General features: G+C 38.1%; 1 protein-coding gene across 3 annotated transcripts in view; it reads left to right on the forward strand.

The window, feature by feature from the left end:
• Positions 1-24061, forward strand: part of EPHA6 (EPH receptor A6) — a 954858-nt gene that overhangs the window by 904863 nt on the left and 25934 nt on the right. For all 3 annotated transcript variants that reach the window (XM_007986130.3, XM_073009668.1, XM_073009669.1), the window contains one exon: positions 20681-20830. In XM_007986130.3, coding sequence (XP_007984321.1) covers positions 20681-20830 — 150 coding nt within the window. The remainder of the gene's footprint in view (positions 1-20680; positions 20831-24061) is intronic.

Below are 24061 nucleotides of genomic sequence, written 5' to 3' on the forward strand. Positions count from 1 at the left end.
CGGGTGTAAGCAGGGTGAGTCAAGAATCTTAACTCTTAACTTCTATACTTTACTGCACAGTGTGGTGGGTTGACAAATGTAGGACACAAAAACAGGAATCTGATAAACAGTTCCCAAGTCTCACGCAGGAATTAAAACTTAAAACTGAGCAAGAATATAAGGCCTGTACGAACAAGCTATGTTCACAGAATGACCAAGAAACATCTAGAAAATTTATGAAAATTAACTCCTTTTTAACCCCTATTTCCCTTATGCCACATTCTATTCCCTTATGCCACATATATGTTCATATAAGCATTTAACAAAATGTACTCTGTCTGAACTTGCCTAATGACTGGAATAAGTTCCCTGAATTTTCAAGGGATATTGATTATTTGGCAACTGCCTTAGCCCAAGTTCCCTGGAAAACAGAACTTCAGAAAAAAAATTTAAATGATGGTGCTTTATTTTGGAACTACAAAACCAGGGCAACTGGATGGAGGGAAAATGGAAGTTTAGCAAGAAAGAATGTGAAGCAATACCACAACATATTACTATGTTTGCTACTTCTTCATGTGGACCACAAAAAGCACAGCAATTGAAAGATGTGTTCGCTAACCATGAAGAACTTCTCCAAATGGGCTGTATGGAGAAAACATGCTTCAAAGCCATTCATGGAAAGAAGCAAGAAAGATGTTGCTGTAGAACTCTTTTCTGTCTCTCCTGTTCTCCAGTGACCAAAGTTCGCCATATTATGAATTAATTCTACCACACTTCCAAGTTGAATGAAGTGTCACCTTCGATGACCATATGGGATGCCAGATATCACATTCTTCAGGGCTGTGTCACTGAAGTCCAGAAATGGCAGAAGTCACAAATTCTGAGCTGCTGGGCCTGGCTGGGTGGAGGTGAACCTGACACTCCCAAGACAAATGCCCATCAGCTCTCAGGGGTGGAAGTATTATCTACGAAGCAGATACAGCTAATGTAAACTGACCCATTATGCCCTAATATTTGTGTAACTTTTAGGAAATCAGCTTTAGCTTAGCTGAACTGAATATCTAAAGTCAAGGCCACTAACAAAGAACTATCTCTTTTAAGATGCAGCACCACCTAGGGTGTGGGATATGGAGGAAAAAGAAATACGCCACACACACACACACACATAGTACACATATAAAATATATGCATATATGTATATTACATAAAATTTCCTTTGATACCAGAAAATATTCAGTTCACATATTATAATCTAATCACAACCAATAGATGTACAGAGATGTAATTTTCTCTGCAAATTAGATGTGGTTTTTCAGAGTCAGCATTCCCATCACTGGTAGACCAGTGCAGGCCAACCCTGACACAGCAGGGAAAAGAATAGGAAAGACATTAGGAAGGAATAGAACATTAGACCACTCCACACAGGCCAAAGGTCAGGAGGCAGGTAGGCTGTGTTAGAGAGTGAAGAGAAGGGTTTCCCTGTTGGTGAGAAGAGCATAGTGTCCAGAGCATCTGTCAATGGGTAATAAGTGATTGTTCAGGAATGCAAACAATTTTTGCACTGGGCATTGTCTAAGGATTTTAGTGTGAAGGATTCCAGTATGAGTTTATTCTAATGAAACCTATGAACCAGGTAGAGGAGGACAAGTTTCCATATATGAGAACTGGACAGAGATTGATCTGAAAGAACCAAGCAGGAGCTAATAAACAGAAGGATACCCACATGGCGGTTCAGTGTTGAGTCTTACAGCTTTACAGGCTCCCTGTGTGGAGATAGTAGGGGTCCCAAAGCTTAAGAAAGAGCTTAGTATTGGCTGCATGTTCCATCTTGGGAGGATCAGAGGGCTTTGGGCGCAAGGAGTCAGATTAAAGGGCCAGAAGAATCATTTAATTACTAAATTTCCTGAATTGGAGTGCATTAACAGTTATATCCTTTCAGCAAAAAATGTATTAAACACTTATTGTATCTGATATCTAATACATATTTTGCATTAACTAGTAAAAATTCTATAATCTGTTATATATTTTGATAGTCTAACATATTCATCTTCATCATGGGTTATGGATCATATATATTATATATATAATTTCATTTTAAATAGTAAATTGTAATATGAGTACCATTTGCATCTGTACGACAATGATATACCTACCTTCTTTTTTTATATATACCTACCTTCTTGACTACTGTATAGTATAATTTATACTTGTTATCTGACATTTGGATTTATCTGTAATTCTTTCTTTCTTCCTTTCTATAACCCCCCAAATATAATGCAATCAATTCCTTAAATCACAGGTGATAGGAATAATGTATAGTGATGCCAAGTCATTTCCTCAAATTTATAAATTGAGTGCCACATTGAAAATAATATCAGGTATCTACATTTCCATTTCAGTGTTCTCAAAGGTAGCCCTTCCTGACAACTGGCAAGAGCATCCTGCTCTGACAGTCTGACCCTTACACTCCCATTAAATATAAAAACAGATCTGAATCTTTCACCCAGTTGTACTGTCAAGGCTGGTGGTTGCCTGCCATATAAAGCTCTTTGAATCAGCCTGCCAAGAAAATATGATTGTAGTACAAATTTTAGCATTCAGAAATATTCACTCCCCTTTCACTTACATGGATTTTGAGGGTCAAAGCTATGCATTTTTATCAGGTATTTTATTATCTTTCAACTTTTGTGAAGATCAATGTGTTAGAATAAAGAACTTTTTTCTCCTTTAATGCCAAAGTGATTTAGTATAAGGGAAATACTAATGAGCCTTTATATTACTTATTGAAAGTTCCCATTTGACAAAATGAGAAAGTTTTGTGTAAAGGATGGATGCAATCTTTAAATTCCATAATACTTTTGGAAACTAAGCACCTGGTCAAAATAGATGAGCATTTAGAAAAGGGATAAAAAATATGGAACCTTGAATTTTCTTAGAAACCTGATGCTTCTTCAGCAAAAACAGAAACGGAAACTTCTGACATAGATGTAACACAGAGAGAAACCTTTTTCCCATTCTTTTAAAATATAATTGTGCTTATTATAATGCCTAAAGATGATGAATGTTTGAATTTTTCTGTAATATAACAGTACTGCAAGTCAACCACTGTTTCTCTTATTATCATCATACCAGTGTAACCACTGGTACTTTTAGGCGGTAGCATGTAGGTCATTCTGGCTTCAACCCATGGATTCATTGAATCACTTTTATTTATTTATTTATTTTACAGGTTAGATTGTAAACTCCATCGTTTAACAGAATGAACTATTAAAACGTCTAGGACTTTCTCTTAAACAAAAATCATAAATAAAGAAACCCAACTTGAACAGAGACTAGTGCCCCCGTTTTATCATCAATAACATGAACACCCACTGTACTAAGTGTAAGAAGTCTCTGTTTCCTTAAATTATACAAGTTAATATTCTCTTTTTAAGAGATATTCAGGGAAGGGAGGGTGAGATCATTTTAGGATTCGTGAGAAAGAAAGATTGACAGCACTGGCTGAACTCAGGCAGAAAGCAGTCAGCCCTCGGGAAGCATTTCTGACAGCCACGCTAATGCACTACAGCGCTGACATGAAACTTCCTCTAGATTCCTAGAAGAAGCCATTTGGGAAGAGCCTGTCAATAATGCAAAACTGGGCCAAACGGTTCTGGTTGTGGACTGCTAGCAAATGTCTACCCAAGACTAATGGGAAATAACTGACTTCATGTTTCAAATGCAAAATATGAGTATAGCTATCCTCAAATGAAAGGAGCTTTCCTGCAAATTAGGATGTTATTTTTAAAAACAGCATATTGGATTTAACATCTTGGGTATTTTTCTACAAGTAGGTATTTTTTTTTTCTTCTTGAATTCTTAGGGCCCTGCTTAAAGTTCAATTTTGTTTACCAGAAAGGTATGAGAACAAGTTTAATGCTGTAAAAGTTGTTTACTTAGAGCAATAGTATGACAAACAGAACTGAATAAATAGCAACTTACACATCATATAAAGTTTTCCAGCCAACATTGGCTGTAAAATCACCAGTGAACTAGAAAACAAAACAAAATACAAAAATCAGGCTGAAGTATATAGATGAAAACTACCATATCAAAAGCACAATCACATATATTATCTTGTTTTGTGCCTCAGTGATGGATGAAGCTCATGGTAACAGTAACTGCTGTTTTTGATTCCTTGAATTGCTTCAGCAACTTGACCTTGGGTCCATTTAACATTGAGCCCATGTGAAGTCCTTTGCCCTGAGCAAATTTGTTTTCAGGGGAAAAAAAGTAAAAATTGGTCATAGAGAATTTCATAACTGACAACACTAAAACACAACCTTTCTGAGTGAAATTTCTTTCTTTCTCATGCCCAGTACACACATATATGTGAGAAAGAAAAATGAACAAAACAAAACAAAAACAAAAGTTGAATACGTTTCCTTCTTGCCCTTCAGGTTAACTACTTACACTAGAAGTTTTAATACAGACTAAATTATATAAAACATATGAATTAAATAGGAAAAAATGGATTTTTTTTAAATATGGCATTATTGATTTTAAATATCTATAGAAAATCTTTCTAGTCCTTAGAGGATGTGATGATTAATTTTATGGGTAAACTTGACTGGCCTAAGGGATGCCTGAACAGCTGATAAAACATTTTTTCTAGGTGCAACTGTGAAGATGTTTCAGGGAGAAATTAGCATTTGAATCAGCAGACAGCAAAGAAGATCTGCCCTCATCAACATGGGTGATGGGTGGGTATCACCCAATCCATTGAGACCTTGGATAGAACAAAAAGGCAGAGGAAGGGTGAATTCTCTTTCTCTTCTGGACCTGGGGCATCCATCTTTTCCTCCTCAGACATCAGAGCTCCTGATTCTCAGGCCTTCAAACTCTGACTGAATTATACCATCAGCTTTCCTGGTTTTCCCTCTTGCCAATGGCATATCATGGGACTTCTCAGCCTCCATAATTATGCAAGCCATTTCTCATAATAAATATCCTCATATATCTGTCCATATCCTATTCTCTTTCTCTGAAGAACTTGACTGATACAGAGTATTTTCCCTAATACATAAATTTAAAGTGAATGTAAATGGTGCTTCTATAGTATGTGATGGTCTTCAAAAAGATAATTTTCTAAGTTTTTTTATTATGTTCCTTGTAACTTTTACATGACTAACTTTGACTCTCTATTTGGATTATTTGAAGCAGAGTAAATGGCATCCCATTTTTATCAGTAATATAGGAAATATTAAATCATAACTGAAATAGAAATATTTAATGTATAAAAATGTGGTGTCATGTTAATATTACAGAACTATGAAGTAATGTTACTAACTTTTTAGACATGGCAAGGTTTTGTTGTCTCCTCTTCTATTTTCCTTCTATTCCCCCATCAGCAATCCACAGAGCAGCCAAAGTGATCTAAAATAAAAATAACAAAACCAAATAAAAACCAACATTTTATCATCCCCTTGCTTAAAGTCTTTCAATGGCGTTCCATTGCCACAAAACAAGGTCCAATTGTTTTTAATGCCTGAGGAAGCTCTTCCTGATCTCTCCGCTGCTGACTTCTCTAGGCTCACCTCTCCCCCTCCTTTATCTCACCTCTTTTCTCCAATTGAACTCAACTTCTCTCAGTACCTCTGAATCTTACGTTCTCCTCTCTACCTGGGCCAGTCTTCCTTCCCCCATTTCCCATCCCCTCCTCTCTCACACCTCTTTCATTCATCTAAATTTATGCTTCTTTTATAAGGTTCCAGCCTAGTCTTCATTTTCTCTGGAAGGCTTCCCTGACTCTCCTCTATCATGGCAACTCTCACATTTCATAGCATTGTTTAGTATCGCCTATTCCATGATTAGCACTGTTGTGATTGTACACTACATCTCTAACATTCATTTAACTAATATTAATTGAGCACCTATTATGCTTGGGCTCATTTCTAAACACTGAGAAAACATCAAAGAACCAAGCAAACAAAGTCTCTGCCTCAGGGAATTTATAATCTGTACACACACTGAATATTTGGCAGCAAGAACTGAGCGAAAGAAAACAGGACAGTAGAGAACAAAAGAAAAAGAACAGATCAAGAAGAGCATAGATTAAAATAAGAAAAAGCCAGGAAACATTCAAGATAAAAATGGAAAGCGCTCTTAGAAATCTGGATTGATCTTTTAAAAGACCTCACTCCACAATTGGATAAGCCCTCTTTTATTTTATATCATCTTTTGCTACTGGCATGTGATATTATTTGAAGATGATATAAATTATTTGTCACTTCTTTCTACTTGCAGCCAAGTACATCCAGATTCTGTCATGTTATGCCACGCAGTGCTCCAGTGATGTCCTCCAAGAGCCATCTGCTGTCCACAATGAACAAGGCTTCAGAACCCAAATGATATACTTAAACCTGAGTAAAACAAGCTGGAAGCTTTTTAAAAAGGCATTGCTTTGCCAAAATGTATTCACTGGAAAAATCTGCTACAAAACAGTGAATATATTATGCAAGTAAAATTAGACCTTTCAACCTGCTTGGTGAGATGCATGATTGCACACATTTACTGTAGTTGATTCTGCCAGATTTAAAGTGATTTTATTCTTTTTATGAGACATTTAGTACAAAAGGTCAAAAGAGAGATTTAGGATCCCTGTCATCCTTTTATTTTAGGGAAAAAACACTCATTTACACCACTTTTGATCACGAGATGCAAATCGTTAAGCCACAACAAACAAAGGACAATAATAAACAAAAAAGAAATCAAACCAAATTTTGTACAATTTTGCACGTAAAAAAAGTGACAGATGCAACCCAAACTATAAAATTCCGTTTTGTAGGGACGCATTTCTGGTAATGGTAGCATTGTGAAATCTCACTGCCTGCTATTCTAGTTGTCTAACCAAGTCTTCACTGACATGGCTATTGCTGCTGTCTCCAACTTTACAATCACCAGTTTTTCTTAGACTCTTAGTGGCCACAGTTTCAGACAACTTACAATTTCTTGGACATGAGATGCTGTGTTGCCCCTCTGTGCCTCTCTCTGTGAACTTTCTGTTTTCTCTGAAGGGATGTCCTAGTCTTTTTGTCTTACTAGTCGAATTCCTACTTTTCTTTTCAGCTCTACCTAAAAGATTACTTCTATTCCGAAGCTTTGAATGCCTCCTCACACAGCCATCCCAAATAACTGATCCCTCCTTTTTTTTTTTTTTTTTTTTTCTGCCAATTGAATCTGGTACAGACTTTTGTTAGAGCCCTTACCCTCTGTGCTGCTATTATTTATTTGTATCAGTGTTTCTCTTACTGTAACATGAACTCCCTGAGGACAAGAAGCATGTCTTGTTTGTGACTCTAGCACCTGGCATGTTAGAAGTGTTCAAGAAACTCAAGACCAAAGGAATGAATGAATGAATGAATGCTACCAGTGACCTTCAGTTCCTCTCTAGTGGTACCCTTTTTAAATTGAAAATTTAGATGGAGAAATCCCCCCTTTCTTTTTTTCCTTATCATTAATTAAATTCATAGTGATGACTAAAAATGAACTGAAAATCAAAATGTGATTTCTACTTATATAGTGTAGTTCTGAGACTGTGCCTTTCATTTTACACCACTTTCCTAATTCATCCCATCAAGTAATCCTCCCAGCAAATAATCAGTAAATTTACATTATAATCATAGCACAATACTAAATACTGTGAAGTACCATTTAGTAAAAGAAGAATAAAAGACCCTCCAAAACTTTTATAAACTTTCCGGGAAGACAGTACATTCACCTTTTAAAATTTCAAATAACGGTACGTAGAGGGTATATGATGCTAGTTGCAAAGTGAGTGAGGCAGACAGTAAGTGTTATAGGCAGGCATAAGAAGAATGATCACTTTGATCATAAACCAGTAAGGATCTGAAGGATCCATTGGTTTTAGAAATGAGAAAAGTTGAAAATACAGCATATTGTATTGGAATAATGGAATGAAGAATAAAGGTTTGTATAAATTTTCTCAACTATGAACCTGAGGATAAGTAAACTGTCTTCTATTTTTTAATCAATTTACCCCAGCTTTAAAACCTACTTAAAATATAATATGATTTGGCTATATGTCCCCACCCAAATCCACCTCCAACTGTTACCCCACATGTCAAGGGAGGGACCTGGTGGGAGGTGATTGGATCATGGAAGCAGTTTCCCCAATGCTGTTCTCATGAGTTCGCGTGACATCTGATGGTTTAAAAGTGTTTGGCAGTTTCTCTGTCTCCTGCTGCCATGTAAGATGTGCCTTGCTTTCTCTTCTCCTTCCGCCATGATTATAAGTTTTCTGAGGTCTCCTCAGCCATGCAGAACTGTGAGTCAATTAAACCTCTTTTGGTTTTACCCAGTCTGAGGTAGTTCTTTATAGCAGAGTGATAACGAACTGATACAGAAAATTGGTGCCAAGAGTGGGGTACTGCTAATAAAGGTACCTAAAAATGTGAAAGCAAATTGGGAACTGAATAATGGGCAGAGGATGGAACACTTTGAAGGGCTCAGAAGGAGACAGGATGAGGTGGGAAAGTTTGGAACTTCCTAGAGACTTGTTGAATGGTTTTGACCAAAATGCTGATAGTGATATGGACAATGAAGTCCAAGCTCAGGTGGTCTCAGATGGAGATGAGGAACTTAACTGGAAACTGAAGCAAAGATCACTCTTGCTATGCTTTAGCAAAGAGACTGCTGGCATTTTGCCCCTACCCTAGGAATCTGTGAAACTTTGAACTTGAGAGAGATGATTTAGGGTACCTGGAAGAAGAAATTTCTAAGCAGCAAAACATTAAAGATGTGACCTGGCTTTTTCTGAACACATACAGTTATATGTGTACACAAAGAGATGGTCTGAAATTGGAACTTATGTTTAAAAGGGGAGCAGAGTGTAAAAGTTTGGAAAATTTGAAGCATGACCATGTGGTACAAAAGAAAATCCCATTTTCGGGGGAGAAATTCAAGCTACCAGCTGCAGAAATTTGCTTAAGTAAGGAGAAATCAAATGTTAATCACCAAGACAATGGGGAAAATGTCTCCAGGGCATTTCAGAGATCTTCATGGCAGTTCTTCCCATCACAGGTCTGGAGGCCTAGGAGTGAGAAGTGGTTTCATTGGCTGGGCCCAGGGCCCCACTGCTCTGTGCAGTCTGAGGACTTGGTGCCCCATGTCCCAGCTGCGCCAGCTCCAGTCATGGCTAAAAGAAGCCAAGGTACAGCTCAGGCCATTCCTTCAGAGGGTGCAAGCTCCAGGCCTTGGTGGCTTCCATGTGATATTGGGCCTGCAGGTGTGCAGAAGACAAGAATTGAGCTTCGGGAGCATCTGCCTAGATTTCAGAGGATGTATGAAAATGCCTGGATGTCCAGGCAGTAGTCTGTTGCAGGAGCAGAGCCTTCATGGAGAACCTCTACTAGTGCAATATAGAGGGAAAATGTGGAGTTGGAGCCCCCACACATAGTCCCCACTGGGGAGCACTGCCTGGTGGAACTGTGAGAAGAGGGACACTATCCTCAAGACCCCAGAGTGATATATCCACCAACAGCTTGCACCAGACACCTGGCCCCATGCAAGTCAAAAAAAAAAAAAAAAAAAAAGCCACAGGCACTCAACGCCAGCCTGTGAAAGCACCCAATGGGGCTGTATCCAGCAGACTCACAGGGGCAGACCTGCCGAAGGCCTTGGGAGCCCACCTCTTGCGTCAGTGTGGCCTAGATGTGAGACATGGAGTCAAAGGAGATTATTTTGGAGCTTTAAAATTTAATGACTGCCCTGTTGGGTTTCAGACTTGCATGGGGCCTGTGGCCCCCTTGTTTTGGCCAATTTATCCCATTTGGAACTGAAAGACTTACTCAATGCCTGTACCTCCATTATATCTTGGAAGTAACTAGCTTGTTTTTGATTTTACAAACTCATCGGTGGAAGGGACTTGCTTGTCCCAGTTGAGACTTTCGATTTAGACTTTTGAGTTAATGCTGGAATGAGTTATAGCTTCGAGTGACTATTGGGAATGCATGGTTGGTTTTGAAATGTGGAAAGGTCATGAGATTTGGGAGGGGTCAGGGTGGATTGGTATTGTTTGGCTCTGTGTCCCCACATGAATTTCACGTCAAATTGTAATCCCCATGTGTCAAGGGAAGGATTTGGTGGGAGGTGATTGGATCTTGGGGGCAGTCTCCCCCATGCTTCACTTCTTGTGATAGTGAGTTCTCATGAAATATGATGGTTTAAAAGTATTTGGCAGATGCTCCTTCACTCTCACTCTGCCACCATGTAAGACATGCCTTGCTTCCCCTTCACCTTCTGCTGTAATTGTTAAGTTTCCTGAGGCATTTTCAGCCATTTGGAACTGTGAGTCAATTCAACCCCTTTTGTTTATAAATTACCCAGTCTGAAGTAGTTCTTCATAGCAATGTGAAAATAGACTAATACAGAAAATATGAGCATTTTAATAATTCTTTCAGCCAAGTCTGCCTTTCAAATAGATTTATTTGTACTAAACATATTTTGGTATTTCCAGCTCCAGGTACTTCCAGACGTTTTTCCAAGTTCTTCTCTACCTTTGGGGGTGAACCCTTCAACCCCATCCTTTCCCTGAAATGATGTTCTTCAGTCCTTCACATAATTGTGCCCTCTCTCCTATTGAGTGCACTTCAGTCTAAGTAGCTGACCCCAGACAGACTGCCTCTAAAGATGTCATTCTTCATCTTTTCTCTCCTCCTTGGATGATAGTCAGAGCTAACCTTTCTGACAATGGTAATTTAAGGTCACTGTTCCATTCTAAACCAATATATCACAAAACTACATGCAATAGCTGCAAAAGAAGACCTGCTGCTCAGATATGTTCCAAGCACTGTGGATCTGTCAGGAACAGTCTAACTTAATGTATAAAGTGCCTGTGGGCATAACAATGGCACAGGAAGCAACTGAGTTCTGCACTAACACTTTCTGTCTGTTTCCTTAGACAGAAGTGAAGGTGGTTCCTTCTGTCTTAATTCACTGGGGTATTACATATATTAACAAATCATAGAATATTAGACCTTCATATGAGCTACAAGATATCACAGTCCAGTTACCTCTATTTACAGGAAAATCTGTAACTTGCCCAAGATCACAAAACCGCTTAGAGAAGAAAGAGGGCCAAGAAGCCAGGATTCAGCTCTACAGTTCTTTTGTCTCTCTACATTGCATGCTGTTTGTCCAAAGCAAGCACCCCAGGATTTATGAGAATCACCCTTGTGTATACTTTGGAGTGCTATACAAGTTTTCCATTCTTTTTGAATATTTGTTTTTAAGCAGAGTTTGCAAATACTACTAGTATAAATATAGATATACTTTACTTTATACAATTTATTTTCCCTATGACAGGATCTAAATTTTTTCCTCAAATAAATATCATCCAACCACGGATAGAGATAGATGGTGTCTCAGTCAGTGATATGCTTTGACTGTGTCCCCACCCAAATTTCATCTTGAATTCCCATGTGTTGTGGGAGGGACCTGGTGGGAGGTGATTGAATCGTGGGAGTAGGTCTTTCCCGTGCTGTTCTTGTGATGGTGAATGGGTCTCACAAGATCTGATGGTTTTGAAAATGAGAGTTTCCCTTCACAAGCTCAATCTCTCTCTTTGCCTGCTGCCATCCATGTAAGGCATAACTTGCTCCTCCTTGCCTTCCACCATGATTGTGAGGCCTCCCCAGCCATGTGGAACCGTGAGTCCATTAAACCTTTCTTTTGTAAATTGCCCAGTCTCAGGTATGTCTTTATCAGCAGCAAGAAAATAGACTAATACAGTCAGGATTCTCCAGAGAAACAGAACCATTAGGAGATACACACACACACACACACACACACACACACACAATTATATGTATATATATACACACACATACATAATTATATGTGTATATATATAATGATGGGAATTCATTCACGTGATTATGAAGGCTGAAAAGTCCCAGGATATGCCGTCTGCAAGCTGGAGAACCAGGAAAGCTGATGATATAATTCAGTTTTAACCCAAAGGCCTAAAAAAGGGGCAGGGCCAGGGGAGAACTTGCATAGGTCCCAAAGTCCAAAGGTGTGAGAACCTAGAGCTCTGATGTTCAAGAGCGGAAGATGGATGTCCCAGCTCCAGAAGAGAGAGCAAACTCACCCTTCCTCCACCCTTTTGTTCTATCTGGGCCCTCAGTAGATTGGATGATGCCTGTCCTCAAGGAAAGCTTCTGTACTTAATCTACTGATTCAAATGCTAATGTTTTCCTCCAGAAACACTCTCACAACCACACTAGAAATAATGTTTTACCAGCTATCTGGTCATCCCTCGGGCTAGTCAAGTTGACACGTAAAATTAATCATCACAGATGCTATGGAGATTAATCATTGCTTTGTATTAGTATTATTCTCACAATACAACCTGATAAGAAAGCAAAGTACCCACTCTTTAATGTTACACATCAAATTGATACCACTGATATAAAAATGCTTTATAAAACTGTCAAATGGTATATATCTGAAGAGTTATATTTTCATTAAAGATTTAGTGTATTAAATATTTCAATATTAACAATTGCCAATGACCTGGAATAATTAATCTTTCACTCCCCTTTGTGATTTATGTTGTGCATTTTTTAAAAAGAAAACCCATTACTTTTGTGTTAATTTCCATAGTTCTTTGCCATAAATACTACAAATACGAAACTTTAAAAATCACTATTTGAAATGCACTGGGGAGGGTGGGCTGGGGTAGGTACTCTTCCGTATGCTGGGTTTAAAAAAGGGAAAGAGGCCGGGCGCGGTGGCTCAAGCCTGTAATCCCAGCACTTTGGGAGGCCGAGACGGGCGGATCACGAGGTCAGGAGATCGAGACCATCCTGGCTAACACGGTGAAACCCCGTCTCTACTAAAAATACAAAAAACTAGCCGGGCGAGGTGGCGGGCGCCTGTAGTCCCAGCTACTCCGGAGGCTGAGGCAGGAGAATGGCATAAACCCGGGAGGCGGAGCTTGCAGTGAGCTGAGATCCGGCCACTGCAGTCCAGCCCGGGCTACAGAGCAAGACTCCGTCTCAAAAAAAAAAAAAAAAAAAAAAGGGAAAGAGAGAATACCTCAAGAGAGATGTTAGAGAAGAGTACTGCTGTCCAGATAAAAGTGGGATAGTATTTTTAACTCATTTTAACATATTATCAGCTATCCCCCTGGGTGTTCACCATACAATATATTTTCAAAACCATAATAAGCAATAGGTTGTTTTGAAAAAATTGCCTGTACTGTCAGTAGTGTTTAAGTTATCTACACTCAGATACAATGGCAATTCTCATAATAAAGTACATATTTATTCTCCCACACTACAGTAACATTGTGTCCTACATTATCTACCTTATAGGATGAAATAGAGAATCTAATTTTACAGATGTCCCCCAGAATACTGTTATTCACTTAATGATGGAGCACCTATGTTCTCACTGAAAGAGAATACTGAGAAATAGATGGCAATGAGTTATTTTCAGGAGCAATTTAAGAGGAAGCAGGTGAAAAGGATCCTAATTCTTCAGGGTTTGAATAGCATGATAAGCAGTGTTTTATTACAGGAACAACAAAAAATTAGCTTTCACCGAGCTGCTTATACATTTAAACAATGAATAAGATTGTAGTGTAGTTCTAAATATTCCAGATGAGGAGAGGAGGAAGAGAGTCTTTCCATAGTTAAGAATTTTTTTAGCAAGTAGAAAACAAAGCTGATGATTTAGCTATTCATGTTTATTTGAAATTGTTTCTCATCTGCCCCTATTCTCTATGAAAAATACACTGTAAAACAAATTTCAAAAGTAGATAATTGTGTATTTCATAATCAGACGGAAAGGTAGGGTTAGAGTTAGGGTGGGGGAGGGACAGGGCAGCGACACCAACAGGGCCAGGAAGATAATGGAAATAGGTCAAGTGTGTCTGATGAAAGACTTGGTGAGAGGGTGGAGCAGACGCTCTAGAGAGCCCACTCCCTGTCTAAAGACATTTAGTTTCAGTTTAAGAAAACAAAACAAAAATAACTTAGCCATGAAAAGCCTAAATTCAGGCCTTTTCCATCCAAGGACCAATAGTTGGTGAGCTCTGGGTTCATGAAAGGTAAAACCGAGACCTCAGTGAACACCCTCATGAAGATCCTCGGCACACATAATGAAAACCTGGAACAAGGGATAAAAAAATCTTATCTTATGTTTTAAAAGGTTACTTTCATATATTTGTTACCTAAAACAATGTTGTTTACCATGGATTTCTGCAGTGCTTATCAGCTTATAAAAAGTGGTTATCAAGAACCAATATTTTAAAAATACTGTGCCAAAAAAAGGTTCTTTTGCTTAGAGTAAGAGTGTTTTTAATCGCATCTGTGAATCTTGAGACATTGATACAAAATTGTGTGCACATGCACAATCTCATGTGCATGCATGTATGTATGTACATACGTGACTGTATCTACGTGTGTATTTCAAGGACAAACGCTTCACAGCTTACCCAGTGTGCGTGACCTCAGAAAGAGAATAGAAACACACAGGAAAAGCAAGCAATCCAGACACAATCCTTATCAGGCAGGTCAAGCTGCAGACAGAAGTCTGGCCTGCCAGCATTCAACCATAAATGATGTTATATGATGACAGAATTCTACCTGTGAAATATTAAGATAAATATAAATTTGTCTCCAGCCTTGGAAGGGCACTGGCAGGACAACGGCAGGAGTTTAAGCATGGGACCAAACTCACTGGACCAAGACACACAGATTTTCTTGAACTGGGCAAGACAAGGTCTGAATTACTAGAACTGTTTCAGAGACTGTCCATCAGCAGAATTGACTTTGCACCTCTGACTCCTAAAAGCTGTTGTTTGAGAAGATCATCCCTGAGCCTGGGCATGGTAGGGGTGAGTTAAGTGATTCCACATGAAGGAATTGAGATGCCGATGTGGCCTGGAAGCCAAGTGAGTCGGAAAAAAGACAAATTTTGGATACATAATTAAGGAAACAGATAACATTTACTGAGTGTCCACTGGGTGCTGGCTGCTAAGAGGTGCTTTGTGTATACCATCTCATTTAATCCACTTACTAAATGTTATCTAGAAGTCAAAATATGAGAAGTTTCTCCTTTGTACTGTAAATGAATTCATTCCCCTCTTAGCCCTCAGTCGTTCTTCAAGTAAAGACAGATATTATCTCCGTATTTCAGAAAAGGATAAAAGTTTCCAGAGTACCAAAGTTTCCCTAGATTTGTAAATCTCAGTAAAGGAGGAATATACATGCCTCTCTGAAAGAGGCTGGGCACGTAATTTTAAAACACATGCACAATATAATACCATTTTACACTATAAAATAATTTGTTGATTTGGGGAATACAAACTAGGAAGAGATGCACAAGACATGGATTTCTTTCTCAAGATCAGTGATTCTCAAGAGTAAGAGGACTATCCCCCTAGTTAGGGTTGTCTGTTATAACTAGTGAATGTGAGATCATGCTGTGACTTTTTGGGACGCCATAGTGAATTAAGGCAGAAGGCCCCAGAATGCTGACCTTTCCATCAAAGCTCCTGAAACAAGACCACCTCTGCCACACATAATCCCACCAACAAGAAATTATAATTTAAAGTCGTCCTCCAGTAAGCATATTAATGCCTTCTTTGTCTGACATCAGTAAGACTCCATATAATAAGCTTTCCAAATAACCAATGGTTACCCATTAAGAGTTAAAAAATAAAAGGGAAGAAAAAGTCAATATTTTGGTTTCAAACCTTTCCAATGTATATTATTCATGCTGTTGCCTCCTTAAACAAAGTGTTTAAGTTACTTTACCTCTTGCTTACCACTCATGATCACCACTGTAACCATGAATTATTGGCCAGGGATGTAACCTGAAGTGTGCTTGCTTCCTTTTCTGTCTGTCATCAGACTCTCTGCTCATACGGTCTCGGTACCGGCTCATATGGCCTGTCTCTTTGCAATTTAATGGGAGCTGAGAAATTCTGGGCAAATGTCGAAACTCATTATAGTTTACTATTTTATGGTCATTAATTCAAATCCCTTCATTTTGCAGTTCTGAAATCTAAGACTCTAGAGATTAAGCTTTGCCCAAGGTCACACAATGAACTATAGTGAAGTTGTGTCTTACAATTTGTATTTCAGGAAGAAAAACATTGTTTAGTTAAAATTGCTCTTAAGGATTTTTTAAATTATTCTTTAGTATAATATATACTCATTAATTGAGTACTATAGAGATAGATTGAGAACATAAGAAAAGTCTACAGACAGATTACTGTCTATTCAAACCCTTTACCTTCAAGATAACCATCAAATCCAGTAAATGAGAAATGGAGAGAGACACTTTAAGTGTTCTTGCTTCTCTACGGAATTTTTCCATTTGGTTCCAGTATTAAGCCTCTGTATCCTTACTACATTTCAATTGATTGGTCTCTCCTCTGAAGATTAGAGGCTTATGTAGTAATACTCAGATGTTAAATGCACCTATAATGCAACTCCACTCTGGGGATACAGGGCAGACAAAGATAGACAAATATACAGTACCCCTTGCTCCCTCACCTGCACTTTTTTGGCTACAGCTGACTACCTACTTGTTAGATAACAATCTCTGAATAGGACCTGGAAAACAGAAAAAAACACAAAAGGTTTACTAATAAACATTTCAGTACCCCTCCAGTTTACTTATTTCCTGTTTTTCTTTTGTTCCCTAAGTTATTAAGCTTGCTCTGTAAGAGAAGTATTAGTAAATGAGAAGTCATTTGAGTTACATTCAATCATTTTGATTAGCATCTTTGGTAACTTTTTTCTCTCTCATAAACATATGGTAAAGCAACATGTAATGTTCCAATAAGTGTGATTTCAAATCTAAAGTACTATTTGTTCATTCCTGAAACCTGAAGCAAACATCTGGTGGTTAATGCGTTGAGAAAAAAAGTACCTTAGTGATATGATTCAATATCATGGGCAAAAATATGTAGATGAGATCAAGCCACGAAAGTTTAAGTTGATCCATTCGATTAAAAAAGGAAAAAGAAAAAACCCAGGTGCTCCTGTGTTTCCTCTAATATAAGGAATGGAGACTATGCAGTAGCCTTAAGGGCTTCTTCCTTTCTGCCTCATCTTGCACTTAGATATAAACTGTATCCAGTATACATCCTCCCATTGGAACAAAAGGTGTGACTGCTTTCCTATCCCTATTCCATGTATGCTCAGAATTATTCTAGTTTATGCATACCATTGGGTTCATATTATGCATTTTGTTAATTAGAATTATATTTCCTACGTTAAACTTATGTCCCATTTTTTCATGTTTTATTTTAAGACGTATTCCAGTTCATACTTCCTATGTAAAGGCAATAGTTGTTGGCCAGGTGAGGTGGCCTATAATCCTAGCACTTTGGGGGGCCAAGGCATGGGGATCACTTGCGGTCAGGAGTTCAACATGGACCGTAACCATGCTGGTCAGCCTGGCCAACATGGTGAAACTCTGTCTCTACTAAAAATACAAAACAATGATCTGGGCATGGTGGCAGGTGCCTGTCATCCCAGCTACTCGGGAGGCTGAGGCAGGAGAATTTCTTGAACCTGGGAGGCAGAGGTTGCTGTGGGCCAAGATCGTGCCATTGCACTCCAGCCTGGGCAACAACAGTGAAACTCCATCTCAAAAATAAATAAATAAATAAATAAATTTTTAAAAGGCAACAGTTGAAATAAAATTTTAAATAAAGATGCACTGTCCATTTTGTAATGTTGTTCATTTTAATAAAGTATTTTGAAAAATAAAAGTGTTTTTATAGTGGTAGAGTATTAGTCTGCTAGGGCTGCCATAACAAAACACCACAGACCGGGTGGCTTAAACAATAGGAATTTATTTCTCACAGTTCTAGAGACTGGAAGTCCAAGATCAAGGTGCTGACAAGCTTGGCTTCTCCAAAGGCCCCACTCTTTGGCTTACAGATGGCTTCTTCTTGAGGATGGCCTCAAATGGCCTTTTCTCTATGCCTGCATGCCTCTGATACCTTTTCATCTTCTTATAAGGAAAGGACACAGTTATATTAGATGAGGGCCATACCCTTATAAATTTATTTGACCTTAATTACTTCTTTAAGACCTTATCTCAAAATATAGTTGCAGTGGGGGTTTCGGCTTCAATGTATGAATTTTAGGGAAACAGAATTCAGTTCATAACAGGGAGCAATGCCATTAATCAAATACTCTGTAATATCTTCCCCTTGAAGAAAAAAGTCTTATGAAGGAAAGTGATAAAGTTTTCATTTATATGTGATATCAAATTATTCAAAATATAAATTTATATGTGAATAATTTATATGAAATATCATTTATAAGTGAATGAGTGAATTAACATAAAATAACCATTAACTTGCTTTTTGGCCTATCTTAATAGAACCCACAAAGATGTAGCAAAGAAACAGCCAGACAGGCTAGCAATTCACACTTTTACATATTGTTTTCTGGAACAAAGAAAAAGATCCAGCATGAGAAATGCCAGATGGGACTGCTGCCCTCGTATACGTTCTCGAGTCAAATTGAGAAATTTGGTCTTTATTTTCTGGAAATGTGGCTTCCATATTGGAAACAAACCTGAATCTTACTCAAATAGTTTCAATATGCAGAGCCACAAGACTGAGGCACTTTAGTCAAAAACATAAAATAAAACAAGAATACTGTAGTATTGGTGCACAAATACAAGTAGAGGTATCCTTACCCCCTTGTGAAGATCACACCCGGTTTTTAGAACATGAGTTCGGTTGGATCATTTGCAGTGTTCTCATTCCTGAATTTTTTTAGTGCTTTGGATTAGGGTAGATAGATTTAGCAAATAAAAATAGAGAGTGCGCAGTTAGGTTTGAATTGCAGATAAACAATGATTTGGGGTTTTTTTTAAGTATAAACATGTCTCATATAATATTTGGGATGTACTTATACCAAAAAATTCCCATGTGGAACATACTTATAATGAAAAATTATTTGTTATTTATCTGAAATACAAATTTAACCACGAGTCCCTTATTTTATCTGGCTACCCTACTTTGGGTTCAAGAATGAATTTTCTCCCCTTGCACCTCCCTGCCCCCCAACACTCTTAAGCTACTGTCACCAACTTTGTACATTTAATTTCCTAGTCTTAATTTGGTGCTGCCTTTAACCTTTGCCCCAACGCATGAAAACCTCAGGCTTCAGGCTTCCTTCTATTCGGCTGCTTTGATATGTGGTTACAGAATCCCTGTGCTTAAGTATTACACCTTTACATCATATGATAGCATTAGTATACATAAGGTACCTAATAATACTGTGAGAAATTTCTAAACCTTGAAATTTCTAAGCCCTGGGCTCAGTTTGCTCACTTGTAAAATCAGGGGATTGGATTCAAGGTGTTTTCCCCAAGGTTTCTTCTAACAATTCCATGTTACTAGTCTTTGAAATGAGGGTTCCATTAGTGCTGTCCTGTGCCTTGTGAAACCTAAATTGTTCCCATTTTAGATTAATCCCTTTTTTTCTGAGTAAGTAGTGTTTACTAAATATTACTAAATAAGGAATGTTTAGATCACTCAGTTTCACCTTTAAAGATACTTAACCTAAATTCCTTAAGGGCCGGAGAACACACTTTTCTTTCTTTCCACCCCTACTTGCACCAGGCTTTGCACACAGTGGGTGATGAGATTATGTGATCATGATCATGGACAATGTTGAAACAATCCCTTTGTGGTGGGCTCTGATAGTCAAAAATAATTTTTGTTGTGACCCTAAGCCATCTCCACGGTTTAAGACAGTAATCTGGGAGCTGCTCATTGTTCTCTTCCGCCATCTAGTGGCGCTAGGGCTGCTTTCGTCCCCTCAACTCGCAGTTTGGAGCTGCACGAATTTTAAAGATAGTAAATCAAAAGGATGATTTGTTTTATTCTTGTCATTACAGTAAAAGGGGATTTATAGAGTGTTTCAAGATACAAAATGTAATAAATGTTAATAAAATTTAAGTGTAACACAATGGCAGGCTTTAATTCTTGAACCTTTAGATTAAATTCATGCAATTTAATTCCTTTAATATGTTAAAATGTTAAGTTGAAGAATAAAAATATAAGCTATATTAAAGTTTTTGAAAGAAAGATGATCTTTTCAAGGTGCGCTTATATACTAGTTAAGAATGTTTTCATATAAAATAAATGTAATCATAGCAGATGTAAAGGAAAGAAAGGGAACGAAATAAAATTCTGATAAGTATTGAATTGGTAGAGAATGTTTCCTTCTTTTTTTAAGCACTTGTCTTCAATTAAGTTAGAGATTATTCTCATTATTATTTATAAATGCAATACAATGTTTAATGAGTGTTGAATATTTAGTTTTAATGTCCTATAATCTGGAACTTTCTTCAAATGGCATTATAGAGGGGTTAATTGTGTGAATCTAAAGTAAAAATAAATTTCTCTAATAAATGAAATAAAATATTTCTGAAGTGTGACTTATTTCCCATTAAAGCTATTTTTCCTGAATAATTATAGGAAATATTTCTGACATTTCAACATTATTCTGGCTTTCTTTTGGTTTTAATTTAAAATGCCAGTGCTATTATGAAGTATTTAGATCTTTCTAATAAAAAATATTTAATTGGAATACCATCTTGTTTTTAATGCAATGATAAGCCAGTAAGAAATCTCCAATTTGTTTTCCAGGGTGGAAAAATCCCCATCAGGTGGACAGCCCCAGAAGCCATTGCCTACAGAAAATTCTCCTCAGCAAGTGATGCATGGAGCTATGGCATTGTCATGTGGGAGGTCATGTCCTATGGAGAGAGACCTTATTGGGAAATGTCTAACCAAGATGTAAGTGCTACCAATAGTTAAACTGCCATTTTGTGAATGTAAACACATTAGCTTGAGGGGGAAATATGCCTTTTGTCCTCACTCAGATTGGCCTTTATCTTCCTGAGAGCTGCTCATGGTCTATGGCTGAGTTTGAGAAGCTGAGTAACCTTTCACTCTGAGATATATTTGGTGTCCTCAGGGACAGCCGCCAGGCTGTGTCATATGAGTGCCTGATCCACATGTTACATCTGAGATTTCCACGCTCATTCTAATGACGTTTGACTGTGTTTATGCAATAGCCTTGACCTACAAGTAAGACAAAAGAAAGAGTAATGTTTACTTTTCATTTCTTCTTAGGACATTTCAATGCACCACTGTAAAGAGCAAATTAATTTAGACTAGATATGACTTAGAGGGAAAAAAGTGAATGCTTTCAGGCAATGCATTGTCAATATATGCCATCTAGTACGGTTCTTTTGAGATACATGACCCCTATTGCAAATTGCAAATTGCAAATTGTTTTGTTTCTATTTTATCTATAAAACTACCTTGGTGGTCGATACTATAATATTATAGAACAGGAGAATTCACACATTTAACCCCTGTGACCTATCCAGAGCGATAGAGATAGTATTCAAAAGATACAGGTACTCTGACAATGCACGTAAGTGTACTGTCAGAGCTGACATTATATTTTAAGTTCCCACTTTCTCATCTCGAAATTCAGGCTTTGTCTACTCACCTGTGTATGATGGTTTCTGATACAACGGTAATGAGAAATCACCTCTCATGTGATTCTGAATGTTCATAGGTGAAAACAAAGACTATGTAACTATAGATAATCCCTAAACACTATCGCCACATCTCATTTGCCAGTTTTAACACAACTGAAGCAACCCACACACACCTCCACACCTCACACCGTCCCAATCTCAAATTGTCCAAGTATCTTTAAGGACTTAATTACAGAGAAAAGTTATCCTTTTCTAATGTCAGGCATAGATAAGATTGGATTTTGGTTGGCTGGCAATGGCTAGTGTTTCTCCCTGCCATATAGTACTGTTTCTGAAACTGACTCCTTAGTACTGTGGGTGTCTACTGACTCTGTGGAAAATGCTAAGTCCAGAAGCCAACATAGCAGCAGGCTTGAGGCCAAACACACTGCTCAGTCGTTGTTCTCCAAAGCACAACATCAGACTGCAAAGCCAGTGTGGCTGGGCCCTGCCGAGCATTTGCCCTTAAGGACAAAGTGCACCGTAACCAGCAACCTTTGCTCCACGCCCCCAATACTTAGACTTTTTAGATCTAGGTCATTTGCCTACAGTCTACTATTCATCAGGGAATCTTATTTGAAGAACCCCTTTGCTCTTCCCTTTGCTCTTCAAAGCCACTGGACTTTGTTTGGGGCTGTTCCTGACTGCTTTTCCAGTTTTTCGTAAAACTGAATTCCAGAGGCATAAATTTGTTCCTTCACTTTCAAAAGGAACCCATGTTTTGGGATTTTGTTTGTTTTTTGTTTTGTTTTTAATCAGTTACCTTAGGTAGTAAAAGCCCTGGTTTCAGTCACCATAGTTCCTCTTCTGCCCTAAACTCAAGATAATGCTTGCCTGCTTGTCCTATTTTAACACAACTAAAATAGGCCATTCAAGCAAATGCCCAGAATAAAAAGTCCTCCTACAGATGAGTTACAGTCTTCACTGCACAGAAGAGGCTGCACCTCAAGTAACCTCCCTAACTGGTATTCTGTTTAGTTATTGTCTTAACCAGTTCCCAGAAGACTTAAAAATTTTTAAATTTCTAATTCAGAGGGCCCCAAACTTTACTAATATACTGCTATCAGTAAGAAGTTATTGAGCATCCATACATGGCATATGTTTATTTATTTGCAGATTACACACAAGTACTACTGTACTAATATGTTCATTTAAAACTATTTAGTGAATATCTTCTCCATTCTAGGAACTAAGCTTTCACCAGAGAACAATACTGTATTTGGAAGGGACTGTAAAGATTATCTAGGCCAATCCCTTTATTGGTCATGAAACCGAGGCATAGAGAAGTGACATATTTCCTTAAAATCTCATAGTGGTGACTTATTAATGCTCTTAGAAAATAATTCCAATAAACTTCTAGAATAGGCCATGGGCAAGGAGAAGAGGAATAATTGTATCTTTCATGGTGGTTTTGTTTACAGTCCACGTAGCTCCTCATATAGGGCCAGTGGTTTCTTGCCCTCATGGAGCTTACTTTCTAATGGGAGGAAGACAGACTATAAACAAAATCAATAAGAGACATAGTATATAACATGACAATCACTGCTATGGGGGAAAAAAGCAAGAGAAGAGAATAAGAATTGGGGTGTTGATTTAAATATATATATTGCAAAATGTATTCATAAAAGTAATTGTTTATGGTCATAAAGGTCATAATCATTATTAGGCATTCATAAACATTCTTATAACAGGAGGATACAAATAAATATAAAGAGCAGTTCCATGATTTTTCCTGCCCCCCAGATTTTTCTTTTCTTTTTTTTTTTTTTTGAGACGGAGTCTCGCTCTGCCGCCCAGGCTGGAGTGCAGTGGCGCGATCTCGGCTCACTGCAAGCTCCGCCTCCCGGGTTCACGCCATTCTCCTGCCTCAGCCTCCCCAGTAGCTGGGACTACAGGCGCCCGCCACCACGCCCGGCTAATTTTTGTGTGTGTTCTTGGTAGAGACAGGGTTTCACCATGTTGGCCAGGAGGGTCTCGATCTCTTGATCTCATGATCCGTCCACCTTGGCCTCCCAAAGTGCTGGGATTACAGGCGTGAGCCACCGCGCCCGGCCCCTGTCCCCCAGATTATGGCATCACCCATTTAGTAACCACGGTCACCGTTATGTGAACTATAACTCAACCATGAAAGACACTTAACTTTAAAAGTGCCTCACTTTCAATAAATACAAGAAAGGGGTTACATGATTTTTAATGTCCACTTTAACAGTAACATGCTATGATTTTATAATGTCTGAAGAAATCGTTGTTATATTTTTCTCAGCAAATGGAATAAGGAATGATTCATAATATTCTTTTCTGATGTTTAGGACTTTCCTGAATCTCTGCAGAGGTGCCAAGAATTAGATAGGATGTCCACAAAACAGAAGGACAAATGAAGATGCCAGACCACAAGACAGATTTTTTAGGAAAGCAGCTTTTGCCCAAACGTGTAGTTTTCAACATAGACCACCATGTAAATTGTTCTTAATAACTG

The sequence above is a fragment of the Chlorocebus sabaeus genome, chromosome 22, assembly GCF_047675955.1.
Source record: "Chlorocebus sabaeus isolate Y175 chromosome 22, mChlSab1.0.hap1, whole genome shotgun sequence".
In the NCBI taxonomy this organism is placed as follows: domain Eukaryota; kingdom Metazoa; phylum Chordata; class Mammalia; order Primates; family Cercopithecidae; genus Chlorocebus; species Chlorocebus sabaeus.